Source organism: Bos javanicus, chromosome 5, assembly GCF_032452875.1.
Source record: "Bos javanicus breed banteng chromosome 5, ARS-OSU_banteng_1.0, whole genome shotgun sequence".
In the NCBI taxonomy this organism is placed as follows: Eukaryota; Metazoa; Chordata; class Mammalia; order Artiodactyla; family Bovidae; genus Bos; species Bos javanicus.
The window spans coordinates 101743813-101759871 of NC_083872.1; the positions used below are offsets into that span (position 1 = coordinate 101743813).

The 16059-nt window shown below is 42.1% G+C and overlaps 1 protein-coding gene across 1 annotated transcript; it reads right to left on the reverse strand.

Annotated features, from left to right (window-relative positions):
• Positions 1 to 4785: 4785 nt before the first annotated feature.
• On the reverse strand, positions 4786 to 11488 carry GDF3 (growth differentiation factor 3). Its single transcript, XM_061417986.1, has 2 exons — positions 11099 to 11488; positions 4786 to 5683 (listed from the first exon to the last, which is right to left on the reverse strand). The coding sequence occupies exons 1-2, from the start codon at positions 11364 to 11366 to the stop codon at positions 4857 to 4859; spliced, it is 1095 nt and encodes a 364-aa protein (XP_061273970.1). The 5' UTR covers positions 11367 to 11488; the 3' UTR covers positions 4786 to 4856.
• Positions 11489 to 16059: the final 4571 nt, after the last annotated feature.

Genomic DNA, 16059 nt, shown 5'->3' on the forward strand with positions numbered 1-16059 from the left:
GGCTCGATCCCGCCTTTGCGTATGTCGAGCCTCCTTCCTCATGACCTTTGTCACGGGTGGAATGCCTCACGCTGGCCCCCAACAAGGAAACAACCCACAAACAACTCTTGATATTCTATTTATGCCATATTTTCTTATGTTAAAAGAAAATTTAGGCCTAATCTAATCTAATGTTTATTGTCAAAATCCAGCCTCTATCCACTGGGACCAAACTTAATCTAGGAGACAGAGTTTTGGGTGAAGCAGAAAAGAATAGCTTTATTGCTTTGCCAGGCAAGGTGAGCCATGGCGGGCTAATGCTCTCTGTGTGTCTGTCTTGGAGAGGGTAGCAAGGGGTCTTATAGTTATCATTCAAGGAGCAGGGTGGTTGATACAGATCAGAGTATGTGCACAGCCTGCATTTTTTTTCATCTATAGACATCTGAAGACACTCAAGGCTGGCATCAGGTAGTCTCCTGACAGCTTCTATGGTTCTCGAGGTTATAGAACTATGGCTTTCTCTCTGGGATGAAGAATGCTTACAAAGAATGGAGTGTAAAGTTGTTGTTCAGTTACTAAGTCATGTCCAAATCTCTGCAACGCTATGGAATGCAGCATGCCAGGCTCCCCTGTCCTTCACTATCTCCCAGAGCTTGTTCAGACTCGTGTCCATTGTGTTGGTGATGCCATCCAACCATCTCATCCTCTGTCACCAGGGCCCTTCGCCTTCTGTCCTCAGTCTTTCCCAGCATCAGAGTCTTTTCCAGAGAGTCAGCTCTTTGGATCAGGTGGCCAAAGTGTTGGAGCTTCAGTATCAGTCCTTTCAATTAATATTCAGGGTTGATTTCCTTTAGGATTGACTGGTTTGATCTCCTTGCTGTCCAAGGGATCCCTAAGAGTCTTCTCCAGCACCACAGAAGAGTGTTCAAAAGAGAAAAGTATCAGGTGCCATGATACAACTTATCAGAAACAGGACAAGACATCTGAAAAACAAGTCAAAGTGTGTTAAAACAGATCAGAGCCTGATGGAAGTTATTTGAACTAGTTTTTATAAATCTAGCTGGAACATCACTTGATAATAAACTACCCTAAGGCAGAATTTGTGCCCTTCTTTCTACCTTTCAAGGTATTCAATAAATGTCAAATTGAATTTAAATGAATTAAATTGATGGTGAAATATCAAATCAAACTGGCCTGTGGTACTTGGATGGACCTGCCATTAAAGAAGATCTTAAGTCTTGAAATGTTCTGAAATAGCTGTGCTATACACATTGTATATAACATATTTTGGAATTTGTTTTGTGCCATTCTGCCCCAGTCACAGCATACAACTTGACTTTCCTGGCACATGCTATTTATAGACTGATCTAAGTGGACATTTAAGATTCCAACAGAGAAGCAGGACAATAAGAGAATCAAGTCAGAAGGCAGTAATGCATGGTTTGTGTGTGTGTGTGTGTGTGTGTGTAGCTTCAGGAGTGGTAATGGCCTCAGGAGATAACTTAAGTCAGGAGTGACTAAACTTGCTAACTGCAGAACTACTAGCAGAAGGAAATAACCACTATCTTTTCAGTAACTTAAAAAAATAACATGAAGGCAGCTCAAACTGAGACTCTGTAACAACCCAGACAGATGGGAAAGGGTGGAAGGGGAAGGAGGTTCAAGAGGGAAGGGACTTATGTATGGGCTTCCCAGGTGGTGATAGTGGTAAAGAACCTGCCTGCCAATGCAGGAGACATAAGAGACACAGGTTCGATCCCTGGATTGGGAAGATCCCCTGGAGGAGGAAATGGCAACCCCTTCCAGTATCCTTGCCTGGAGAATCCCATGGACAGAGGAGCCTGGAGGGCTACAGTCCACGGGGTCACACAGAGTCAGACGCGCGCGCGCCCGCACACACACACACACACACACACACACACACAGCTAATTCACGTTGATGGAGTGCAGAAACCAAAGCAATATTGTAAAGCAATTATCCTGCAATTAAAAATAAATAATTTTAAAAATAACATGCTGCTGCTGCTGCTAAGTCGCTTCAGTCGTGTCTGACTCTATGCGACCCCATAGACGGAAGCCCACCAGGCTCCCCGTCCCTGGGATTCTCCAGGCAAGAACACTGGAATGGGTTGCCATTTCTTTCTCCAATGCATGAAAGTACAACGTGAAAGGGAAGTCGCTCCGTCGTGTCCGACTCTTAGCGACCCCATGGACTATAGCCTACCAGGCTCCTCCATCCATGGGATTTTCCAGGCAAGAGTACTGGAAGGGGTGCCATTGCCTTATTAAAAACTGACAATCCCCCCACACACAATCTATTTCTTTGACTCAGGAAATCTGTTAGTAACAATTCAGCTCAATACAAAAGTAAATTTAGCAATGCAGTCTCAAGAATTGTGGCCAGTCGACTTGGTAACACACTTCTTTTTAAATGTATTTATTTATTTGGCTGCATTGGGTCTTAGCTACAGCATGTGGGACGCTCTCAGTTGTGGCAGGTGAGCTTAGTTGCTCTGCGGCATGTGGGAATCTTAGTTCCCCACCCAGAGGTTGAACCCTTGTCTCCTGCTTTGCAAGGTGGATTCTTAACCACGGGCTCACCCCAGGGAAGTCTCAGTGATACATTCTTGCAATTTCAGTAATTGACCCAAGCAACTCAATATTTGAGGTAAGAAAGGCCATGAAAGGTTGATCATCATAAGGCTGGGGTCAGGAGAACAGAATTATCATGGTCAATGTACTCAGTCAAAAAAAAAAAAAAGTCTAGAAAGTAGGTGTGTGTAGCCTAGGGGAAATACACCTTGAAATATCTGGGTGAGGAGGAAGAAAATATTAGAATTTCTATTCCTGAAACACTGAGATGAGCAAAGAAAATGTTAAAATTTCTCTTTAAAACTTTCAGACAGGGACTTCCTCGTGGTGCAGTGGTTAAGACTTTGTGCTTCCAATTCAGGAGCCAAGGTTTGATCCCTGGTTGGGGAATTAAGATCCTACATGCTGGGGCTTCCCTGTTGGTCCAGTGGTTAAGTATCTGCCTTGCAATGCAGGGGACAAGGGTTTGATCCCTGATCCAGGAAGATCCCACACACTGCGAAGCAACTAAGCCCATCAGCCACAACTACTAAGTCAGGGCTCATTGTAGCCCCCCAGCCACAACTACTGAAGCCTGTGAGCCTAAAACCTGTGCTGCACAACAAGAGAAGTCACTGCGATGAGAAGCCTGGGTACCACAAAGAGTAGCCCCTTCTGGCTGCAACTAGAGAAAGCCCAAGCACAGCAATGAAGAGCCACAACAGCTAAGAATTTAAAAAAACAAAACAAAGAAAAAAAAACCATAAGCTACACACTCAGCCAAAAAAATTATTAAAAAAAAAACTTTTAAAGTACATATAGTAATACAGTAGTTAATAAATATAATTTGAACAATGAGCTATTTATATATTGGCATATATGCTAATATTTCACTTAAACAATGTAGGAACATAGTTCATTATTACAATTTGAATAATTAAATATTCACATATTGGGGTATATGCTTTTTCACTTGTAGATATTAAAATAATTTAAGCCAAATATGCTAGATTTTAGGGCTTCCCTGGTAGCTCAGCTTATAAAAAATCCACCTGCAATGCAGGAGACCTGGGTTCAATCCCTGGGTTGGGAAGATCCCCTGGAGGAAGAAATGGCAACATACTCCAGTATTCTTGCCTGGAGAATTCCCGTGGACAGAGGAGCCCGGCGAGCTACAGTCCATGTGGTTGCAAAGAATCAGACATGGCTGAGCGCTAAGCACAGCACAACATGCTAGATTTTACACACTACAGAGAAATTTCCCAAGAAATCTTTTATTTCCCAAGACCTTGTATAATAATTGGCATATAATAGGTGCTCAATAAATAATAAAGTAAAACTAGTGATAATTTGCTTCAGAAATAATTTACCCAACAGGCTGATTTTTCATGTTTGGCCAACATGGTTTGGAATCATCCCAATTAATATGAGCAACTTACAGACTGAAGAAACTAGACCTGGCATGGCTTACTACAAATAAGCCAGATCCAACCATAAGTCAGATTCCTGATTGAAAAATATTGACAGGAGTAGCCCAGTCTGAAATAACTAGAATTCCTCTAGTACCTAGATCTGAAGCTTCTTGAATCTTGGCATTTAAATTTTAACTAATTCCTTCCTCTGATTTCCTAATATACATTCATATAATTACTGGTGCACTTTTATTTTTAATGAAGCCCAGTATGTTGGCTGGTCCTCTTCCCTTGGCATCTTACTATAAACTCACATAATGATAAATGGTTCACAGGTGAACTTTTATGACTTTTGCTTATGCTAATCAGGCTCCCTCATTCAAGTCTGAAGGCTCATAGGATCTTAGTTCCCTGAACAGGGACTTGAACCCAGACAGTGGCAGTGAAAACCTGGAGTCCTAACCACTGGACTTCTGGGGAACTCCCAAAGTTGATGCCTCTAGAAAAACTGGATATTTAGCTGCTCTAAATCTCAGCTGCTTTATCTATGAAACATAAACAATAATGCTTACCTCAAAGAGCAGTGACATGTATTTATAAGTTAATGCATAGAACAGTACCTGCCCATAATAGGCTATCAATATACCTTCTATCTAGACTCTAATATACCCTCAGGTGCATGATGCAGAAATTAAGTTCATTAAGACCGTGTGTGTGTGTGTGTGTGTGTGTGTGTGTGTGTGTATAACCAGGGGACATCATTAATCGTGGATAATGATGATAAACTGTAAGCATAAACATACTGACAATTCAGATCCAAAGGTCATAAACCAGGTAGTTTTATTATTAGAGCATTTACCCCGAGAGCACCCCTTCTAGTCTACTGCTGCCAGTCTACCCACACCCACACTCATCAACTATCATGTCTTCATAATGCCGTAGAATGACGTTGTCATCATTGTCCTGGTAGAGCATGGAGATGGGGGACAGCTTGGTGGGGATGCAGACAGCCTGGGGAACCTCCGGGTCGACGGCGTGCATCAGCGCTTGCATGAAAGCATAGTTGGAGCTGTTGAGGGAGATGGTCAGTGAGAAAGGACACTCTCCGTGGCAGTAATTGGCCATGAAACCCTTGGGGGCGATGATCCACTTGTGCCAACCCAGATCCCGGAAGTTGATGAACAGCTGGTGGCGATGGCAGAGGCTCTTGCAAGAAGCCTTCGAGGTAGAGACGGCTGCCCTCCTCTTGCGGGAGGGAGATCGGCACTGCTCAGGGTGGAGGGTGACCACCAGCAGTGAAGTGTGAAGAGAACGTCTCAGTCTGGCGCAGGTGCCCTCGAGCTGAAAATTCTCCCCCAAGGCTCTGCCTCCTTTGACCACTATCTCTAGAAACAGACCTAAATTCTTGTGGGGGTCATTATTCCTCTTAGCCACATCCAGCAGGTTGAAGTGAAGGACACCTTGAGGCCACGGTACTGACTGCAGTGTAAACATTTTACCCATCTTCGGGGTGGCCTGGTCTATGACATGGGGCTCCGTTTGAACCAGGGACAGAGACAGTTCCAGCTCTGGTCCCAGGTTATAGTAAGTGTTGGGCCCCAAGTCCAGGCCCAGCTGGGCCATTGTCAACTGCTCCTCATCCCCGATGGCAGACAGGTTAAAGGACAGGAGCTTCTGTAGGCAGGAGGCGTGCGAAAGGCTCTCGGAGTAAAGGAAGGAACCTAGATGGGAACGAAAGATGTGAGAGTCACCATGAGATTTTTCACTTCACCCCAACCTGTGTGATCATATCAATGTCAAACGGTATATGTATATCCACACACACAAAACAAGGGCAGGGAGGACTTCCCTGGCATTCCAGTGGTAAGGACTCCACACTTCCACTGCAGGAGGTATGGGTTCAATCCCTGGTTGAGGAACTAAGATCCCAGAAGTCATGGGGTGTGGCCAGAAAAATAAAATAAAACAGCAAATAAAAAGAGGATGAGAAATCTCAGTTATACTCAAACCCTCCATTGGGAGGATTTGTTTCTTTTACTCCTTATCTATGACCAGACATTCTTGTCTTCATAACTGCAGGTCCCCAAGGGATCCTGAATAGGACTTAGAAGGTCTATCATCTTAGATGGGAAAAAGAATCACATCTTTATCTTCAGTAAACTCTAAGTGAAATTTATCATTTCTTTCAATTATGAACATAGGCAACAAATCTTAATAATATTCTAAGAGCCTATGACACTGTTACCAATAAAAATCATAGGTATGTTCATATATTAAGTTGTTGCAAACATTTCAAAGTAACATTTATGCCTGAACTACTCTGAATTGATGGTATAGTCCCTTCTCTAGACCTTGTTACTTGTTGCACAAAAGCATCATTTATATTAATATACACACATTTATTTTTATAATATTTCTATAAATGTATTTCCATATTTAATTGACTTCTTTTAAAATTCTAAATATTTAACTTTAGGCATAGAAACAATTCAGAGAATGCAATGGCAACCCACTCCAGTACTCTTGCCTGGAAAATCCCATGGATGGAGGAGCCTGGTAGGTTGCAGTCCATGGGGTTGCTAAGAGTCAGACACAACTGAGTGACTTCACTTTCACGTTGCACTTTCATGCATTGGAGAAAGAAATGGCAACCCACTCCAGTGTTCTTGCCTGGAGAATCCCAGGGATGGTGGAGCCTGGTGGGCTGCCGTCTATGGGGTCGCACAGAGTCGGCCCGGACACGACTGAAGCGACTTAGCAACAGCAGTATAGAATCAATTATTCTGATAAAAGGTTCACTGGCTTCAACAGAACTGCCAAAGGAACCCATGGCACAAAGAACGTCCTATGCTGTCAAGAAGGACTTCAAAACAAACACCTGTCATCCCACCAATACTGGCTATCTGGTGTTCCCTTATGTTTTATCCTTAGATAATTCTTTTTTTTTTTTGGCCCGCACAGCTCATCTTGCAGGATCTTAGTTCCTTGACCAGGGATCAAACCTGGATCCCATCAGTGGAAGTACAATGTCCTGACACTTTCAGTGCCAATAACCTCTAGTCTTGTACTTTTGAATACCTGAATACATACCACTTTTGTGGCATGTAGGATCCATTTCCCTGACCAGGGATTGAATCTGGGCCCCCTGCACTGGGAACGTGGAGTCATAGCCACTGGATCACCAAAAATGTCCCCTCTCTGTTTCGTTTTGTTAACTATCTTCTTTAAAAAAAAAAAAAGCCTATATTTTCTATCTCTTCCTTTTACCATATAGTCTTCTGTTGCTTTCTTTCTTTTTTTGACCACACCACTTGGCATGTGGGATCTCCCTGACCAGGGATTGAACCCATGACCCCTACAGTGGAAGCTTGGAGGCTTAACCACTGGACCACCAGGGAAGTCCCTATTTTCCAACTCTCTTACTGTTACTACTCCACTGAAATAAACATCTGTCTTGAACGTTGACTAACTAGCAAATTCAGGAAGTTTTCACAGAGCTTATCCTTCTCATCCTCTCTACACAGTTGATCTCTCCTGTTCATAGTTCGAATCCTAATATACTAGTCTCACTTTTTACTCATATCACTAAATCACATTCCTTAGTTAGTTAGTTCAGTCTCTCAGTCGTGTCTGACTCTTTGCGACCCCATGAATCGCAGCACACCAGGCCTCCCTGTCCATCACCAACTCCCGGAGTTTACCCAAACTCATGTCCATCGAGTCGGTGATGCCTTAGGTATGATTAAAAAAAAAATAACTAAAAGCTAGAGAGGAAAAGAGGAACAGATTTGAAAACATGAATATAAAAAACTGTATTCAAAGAGACACCATTAATGAAATTTTTTCACTAACAAAATTAAAAGCAGAAAGGACAACCAAGAATACTTTCAATTATAAACAGCTTTTATGAATGATTAAGAGGCCTCACAAATCATTAAGGAAAAGAATCCTAAACAGGAAAAAGGTCATAATATGTAAATAGGCAATTATTTGGAAAATAAAATTGAATGATTCACATTGAGATAAACAGATAAATATAATCAATATTGCTGTATGTTATATATGAAAGTTAAGAGAGTAAGTAAATCCTAAGAGTTTTTATCACAAGGGAAAAAATTGTTTTCTATGTCATTAACTTTGTATCTAATGAGATGATAGATGTTCACTAAACTTATTTATTCTCTGACAGCACTCTGCAGCTTGCAGGATCTTTGTTCCCTGGCCAGATATCAAAACCCAGGCCACAACTGTGAAAATGCAAAGTTCATTAAACGCTGGATACTGTCAGGGAATTCCTTTATAGGACTGACTGCGATCATCATTTGTGATGTGTATGTATATGTGTGTGTGTATATATATACACACACACATATATATATTAAACCATTGTGCTGTATACCTTAGACTTACACAGCACTGCATGTCAGTTATATCTCAATAAAGCTGGAAGAAAAAGAGACTATATTCTAACTTTTAAATAAATAATCAAATAAATGATTCATTATTCATTTGAAAATGCACCATTTCGCCTTATTAAAGAAACAGAAATTAAAAGAGCAAGATCTTGTTTTGCTACCAGATTAACAAAAGTTAAATGCTGAAAGAGTGTTGTTACCTAATGACCCCCCGGTGTAGCATGAAGAACACTGCCACACACCAACAGAATAAAGTCCTATACAGCAATGAGAAAGAACTACAAATACATACACTGTGGATAAATCTCACAAATGTAGAGTGAAAGAAGCCAGACGTGAGAAAGGACACATTTCACAATTTCACTGACAGGAAGTTAATAAAGGACAAAACTAGTATGTGATTGATGTTAGATGTCAGAAGAGAAATTACCCCTGTAGAGAAGCAGTGATTAACCAGAAGGGGGCATGAAGGAGCCTCTGGGGTGCTGTTCATGTACTATTTCTTGATCTGGGTGCTAGTTATTCTGCAAAAATTCACTGAGCTGTTTCCTACAATTCACTCACACTTGTGAATGTACATTATACCTCAATAAGTTTCTATTTTTAAAGAGATTACTATCAGAGTAAGTGAGAATTCTCATACACTCATTGTGGAGTATAAATTTTAGAGGCTATTTGCTGTATATTAAAAGTAGAAATGTAAAAAAAAAGTATACATGTGCCTACTCTTTGATACAACAATCCTCTAAGAAATGATCCTATGGAAATAAAACTAAAAGTGCACACATGTACACAATAGATACAAAGCTACACTACATATGTTTATATTCATCAGCAGGGCACCAGTTACATAAATTGTAGCATTATGTCTATACAATGTAGTATCATGTAACCATTAAAATAGGGATAAGTTCACTATTTGCTCTTACTTGTACAAAATGTTCATAATATTGGAAGAATGTATAGCATGATTCCATTTATAAAAATATTACAAGTTTATATTATAAATGTAAAGAAGAAAAGTCTGGAAAAATATACAACTATTAATGGTTTTCTCCAGGGGAAGGGTTGCTGCTGCTGCTGCTGCTGCTGCTAAGTCGCTTCAGTTGTATCCGACTCTGTGTGACCCCATAGACAGCAGCCCAGCAACTCCTCCGTCCCTGGGATTCTCCAGGCAAGAACAGCGGAGTGGGTTGCCATTTCCTTCTCTAATGCATGAAAGTGCAAAGTGAAAGTGAAGTCGCTCAGTCATGTCTGACTTCTAGCGACCCCATGGACTGCAGCCCACCAGGCTCCTCCATCCATGGAACCCTCCAGGCAAGAGTACTGGAGTGGGGTGCTGTTGCCTTCTCCGAGGGGGGAGGGTTAGGGAGGAGTGATTACAAGATTTTGTCCTTTTCCTATATCATTAGATAAAATTTTGATCATCACAAAAATTATTTTTTTCCCACGGGGAAGGGAAGGCAGCAGCCTCAGCTATTTCCTACTCTCTCCTTGGAAAATCCTTTAAGCTAGTTCCCCTCACCTCTTAAAACTCTCCAGAATTCATCCCTGAAACTCCACCCCCAGGCCATGAGCCTCTAATGAGACACTTAGCAGGACATATGGAAGTCATCTGTTGATGTTTTTTCTATAAACTTTTTTTTCTCTTCCTATAAACTCTTAAAGGGCAGACTTTGGTCTCTGTATCTTCATGTGTTACAGATTTCCTGGCATTTAGTTAAATATCCAATAAATGCCTCTTGAACAGAAATCTTATTTCCAGTTGCTGTAAAACTAACCAACTGGAGCTCTCAATTCTGCATCTCAACCACCTGGGAGTCTATATAGAAATGCAGATTACAACACTCATCTCCGACTTTGAATAAGAATCAGGTGGGAGCAGGAACTAGACTGGAGAATCAACTTTTAACACTTGATCTGGGTAATTTTTGGTGGGTGGGCTGTTTCACAAATTACTGAATGGCACTTACTCAGATCCTTGTACCAAAAGGTATGACAGCGGCATATATTATCCCTCTGCAGTTACAAATCCAGAATAGCCTTTTCTACCCATCCAAAGGATCGGGGAGGTGAGGAGGGGGAAGCAAAATTTACAGACACACTGAGCTCAAAGGCACCGGGATGTGTAAAGTGTGGGCTCAAGAGGGGGAGACCGAGCCCTAATTCCACCCTCCCTCCCACCTCCTCCCCACTATCTAAACTGTAGCGAAAAGCTGTTGATTCAGAAAACAAAACAAAATAAAACATTTCGACTCCTGGCTTTGTTCACACACTAGCTGTATGATCTTGAATAGGTTACAAGTTATCTCCTGTCTGAGCCTCAATTTCCTCATTGTTAAAAACTTGTTAAGAACACCTGCTTTCCTCTCAGGACGGTGGCTGGGATTAAATTAGGTAGAACAGGTAAAATGCCAGCACATGGCCTTCCACAAACCCCTGGGTCATTGTTGTGCTGTGCTTAGTCGTTCAGTCGTGTCCAACCCTTTACGACCCCATGGACCGTAGCCCTCCAGGTTCATCGGTCCGTGGGGAATTCTCCAGGCAAGAATACTGAAGAGAGTTGCCATGCCCTCCTCCAGGGGATCTTCCCAACCCAGGGATGGAACCCAGGTCTCCTGCCTTGCAGGTGGATTCTTCACCATCTGAGTCATTGTTACTCCCCCTTTATTCCTTTCTTCACCCCAGATTCTCCTCTAGGAAACACTCCAAAGTCCTCACCTTGATCTGGGAGAAGCCGGAGGATATTCCCACGGACACCCAGCTCCTTCACGTAGCACAAGTCTTTGGAGATGCCGGTGCTGGCTGCTTCCTCTTGAGCCTGGAAAATTCTCTTCAAGATGGAAGGCACAGGTTGGAATTTCTTGGGTGAAGGCACTTTGTCTAAGCCCAGAAATCGGAGAAAGACATGTTCATGGAATTGGAGTGTCTGGCCAAAGGCCAGAGTGAACAGGAGGCAGAGAGTCAAGGCTGCTAGGGAAGGAAGCATGGCTGAGGTGAAGCCGCAGAGAGCTCTAAGCGCTGAGCTGCCCAGCAATTCAGGTGCTGCTGATTTATCTGACGTATGATAATCAGGTGTGAACTGCTCTCTTCCCAGCTCTCAAAGGCAATTGGATACAAAAGAACAGAATTTTTTTTCCCCCTCTTTCCTAGTTCTACTGTTCCAGAAAAAAAATTCACAAGAGATTACCCATGCATGGAGCTAACTCCACAACCATCTGAAATTTGTCAGCAGTAGACAGAGTAGAAAGGAGATTTACTAATTTAACAAACATTTACTAAGCGTCTATTATGTGCAAGGCGCTGAGATGAGTGCTGGAAATGTATTAGTAGCTCAAGGTCTTGTCATTCATAGTCTAATTAGACAAATATGCATGCACTCAGTCGCTCTTCGTCCGACTCTGTGACCCCAAGGACTGCAGCCCTCCAGGCTCCTCTGTCCATGGGATTCTCCAGACAAGAATACTGAAGTGGGTTGCCATTTCCTTCTCCACGGGATCTTCCTGACCCAGGGATCGAACCCACGTGTCCTGCATTGGCAGGCGGATTCTTCCCTGCGCTTCACCAGGGCAGCGCACACAAAGTATTCACATCGGAAAAAAAAAACAACTGCAAAGCTTAGTAGACATTCGGGGCTGAAAGAATTACATGTGGAAAGGCATGGAGGTTATTGAGTAGCTTAAACAAGGCAGCATAAATCAATTTCTGTTTGGGTTTTTTGTTTTGGCCTAACAACTGTAAGTCTTTTCAGATGCTACAGAAGAATCAGCTTGTCTGTAGAGAAAATAACTTTCAAGCTTTTTGAAAACAGAGACATTATCATTTTACATTATTTTATACCACCTATTTTTTATCTTGATAAATTTTATTATTGCAGTAGATGGAAAGAATATATATATATTTTTTCATTGCCTTTCATTTCTATAAGCAATAAGCAACTGTTTTATGTAAATTTATCATTTGAACCTTTTAAATTATTTGAGAGTGGTAGGAAAGGGGGTAGTTTTCTAGAGTCATGAATGATTTGGGGTCACACAATCATTGCCCTAAATTGTAACCATTCATAAACTCAAACCCTTTAACATGAGGCTCTCTGAATTTGGTCAGTTTCTCTCCCACATATTTTTAAATACCACCTATTTGAAGAACCTCCTTCAAAAGGACTTAGGCCGGGACCATTGTATTCAGTGCCCCTGACCCCACAGCAGACCACTGTCCACCCATGCCCCGACCAGAGGCTCCTGGACACTCAGAGGCAAGTCTGGCTCATTCTCTTGGGGATCACTGCCCCTTTCTTCTGGGTCCTGGTGCACACAAGGTTTTGTTTGTGCCCTCCAAGATTCTGTTTTAAGAGCTTGCTTTCCCAAAGGAAAAACAAAATGTTGTTTCTAATATATAATAATTTCTCACCATTTATAGGATAAAATCTAAACTCCTTAGTTTGACATTTAAGGACTTTCTTGGTTTGGTACCCATCTCCTTAGCCAGTTTCATTTCCTAATACTCAGCATCTTCAGTGTTAATGCTTTAATGATACTGATGTATTTTTATTTCTCCTATGAGCTTATTTCATCTTAGAGCCTTTGCACAGACCAAGGTCAAAGGTCACTTCCACTGCGAAGACTTCCTTGACTCACCAAAACAGGTCTGGATACTTCCTCTTTCTCCCATGAGTCTTGAGTGGGCATCCATGAGAATACTTATCACCATGCATTTCACTGTGTTTTGCCTACATCCCTCCCAGATAACACATTCCTTGAGGGTTGTGAATCATATCTTTTTATTTAAGTATCTTTCATTCTAAATGCTAAGAATAGGGAATAGGGAGTTTAATGGGGATAAAGTTTCTCTTCTGCAAGATGGAAACAGTTCCAGAAATCGATGACAATGTGAATATACTTAATGAGTGTACTTCATGCCACTGAACTGCATACTTATGAATGATTAAAATGATAAAATTTTGTTATATGCATTTTACCACTTTTATTTTTTAAAAATAAAAAATAGTCATATCCTTTGATTAGTAATTCCATTTCAATCTTTTGGAAAATTATTTTTATTTTTTAAAATTGATAAATAGTTGATGTCTGGAGGAGGAAATGGCAACCCACTCCAGTATTTTTGCCTGGAAAATTCCATGGACAGATGAGCCTGTAGGGCTACAGTCCATGGGGTTACAAAGAGTTGGACATGACTGAGCATACCTTCGTGGCTGATGTACAATGTTGTATATCAGGTGTATATCAAAGTGATTCAGTTTGAATTATATAATATCAAACTAATTTCTTTTTCAAGTTATTCTCCCTTATAGGTTATTATAAAATATTGAGTTTAGTTCCCTGTGCTATACTATATGTCCTTATTGTCATATGTCCTTTTGGTCAACAATATGTCCAAGAAGGACTCTATGTCCTTATTGATCAGCAATTCCATTTCTAGAATATTATTCTAAGCTAATAGAATATAACCTACAGAGGGCAAGGATCAGTGGTGTGTCTTTCCCTCAAGGTTTCTCCACTGCCAAGGAAAGTGTCTGCCACGTAGCAGACATTCAATAGGTATCTGTGCAATTTAAAAACAAAAAAATGAATGAATGAATTGGTGCTATTTCCAAAGGTCTTGCTCTTCTGGATAGCCACATCTTCTCCATTCCCATTTCTCCTACTCCTACTTGCACCCTGTATGTGAATGTGTGAAGTCACTCAGTTGTGTCCGACTCTTTGCAACCCCATGGACTGTATCCTACCAGGCTCCTCCGTCCATGGGATTTTCCAGGCAAGAGTACTGGAGTGGGTTGCCATTTCCTTCTCCAGAGGATCTTCCCCACTCAGGGATTGAACCCGGGTCTCCCACATTGTAGGCAAACGCTTTACCATCTGAGCCACCAGGGAAGTGCATTTAGTCTACAAACCCCACCTGTTTTCAACAATAAATGGAGGCTGCACTTTGATTCTCTCCATTTAACTTTTCTGATTTAAAGTTAGAAATCAGACTAACTGGGGACTTCCCTAGTGATCCAGTGGTAAAGAACCCACTTTGCAATGCAGGGGACATGGATTCAATCCCTGGTTGGGGAACTAAGATCCCACATGCCACGGCCAACTAAGCCCATGTGCCACAACTAGAGAAGCCTGATTGCCATAATGAAGACCCAGCATAGCCAAAAAAAAAAAGGAAAGAAAGAATCAGACCAACTCATTTAAAATTCGGTTCCACCACTTACCAGTTGTGTGATCACGGGCAAATCATTCAACTGTGAAGTGAGAATAAAGCATTCGTTGCTGAGTTGCTGATGGGATCTGAAGAGATAATGCATATGCCAAGCTCAGGATGTCTGACAAATGGTAAGCACTCCATAAAAGCAAGGTGACACGCTCTTTCGTCGAGGTTGCCAACATGCCACCCTGACTAAGGAAGACAGGGCCCCATGAGCCACAGCCACGGCCACACTGGCAAACACTGGAAACACCCGGGAGGGCAAGGTAATGTTGGTGCCATGCATCACCACGGCATCAACGTCAACAAATATCACCCAGGTTACTTTGGGAAAGTTGATCTGAGAGATTACCACTTAAGAGGAACCAGAGTTTCTGCCCAACTGCCAATCTTGATAAACTGTGGACCTAGGTCAGTGAGCAGACATGGGTGAATGCTGCCAAGAACAAGACTTGAACTCCTTCTATCATTAACGTGGCATTGTTGGGTTACTACAAAGTTCTGGGGAAGGGAAAACTCCCAAAGCAGCCTGTCATTGTAAAGGTCAAATTCTTCAGCAGAAGAGCTGAGGAAAAGATTAAGGGTGTAGGTGGGGCTTGTGTCCTGGTGGCTGGAAGCCACATGCTGCGAAATTCATTAAATGATAACGAGTGCTTTTCAAAAAAGAAAAAGCAAGTTGACATTAATTTGTTGTTGTTGTTTAGTTACCAAGTCCTGTCTGACTCGGTGCAACCCTCTGGACTGCAACACCCCAGGCTAGTCTGTCCTTCAATATCTTCTGGAGTTTGCTCAAACTCATGTCCATTGAGTGGTGATGCCATCCAACCATCTCATCCTCTGTTGCCCCTTACTCCTCCTGCATCAATCTTTTCCAGCATCAGGGTCTTTTCCAATAAGTCAGCTCTTTGCATCAAGTGGCCAAATTTCAGCTTCAACATCAGTCAGATCAGATCAGATCAGTCGCTCAGTCGTGTCCGACTCTTTGTGACCCCATGAATTCCAGCACGCCAGGCCTCCCTGTCCATCACCAACTCCCGGAGTTCACTCAGACTCACGTCCATTGAGTCAGTGATGCCATCCAGCCATCTCATCCTCTGTTGTCCCCTTCTCCTCTTGCCCCCAATCCCTCCCAGCATCAGAGTCTTTTCCAATGAGTCAACTCTTCACATGAGGTGGCCAAAGTACTGGAGTTTCAGCTTTAGCATCATTCCTTCCAAAGAAATCCCAGGGCTGATCTCCTTCAGAATGGCCTGGTTGGATCTCCTTGTAGTCCAAGGGACTCTCAAGAGTCTTCTCCAACACCACAGTTCAAAAGCATCAATTCTTTAGCACTCAGCCTTCTTCACAGTCCAACTCTCACATCCATACATGACCACAGGAAAAACCATAGCCTTGACTAGACGAACATTTGTTGGCAAAGTAATGTCTCTGCTTTTGAATATGCTATCTAGGTTGGTCATAACTTC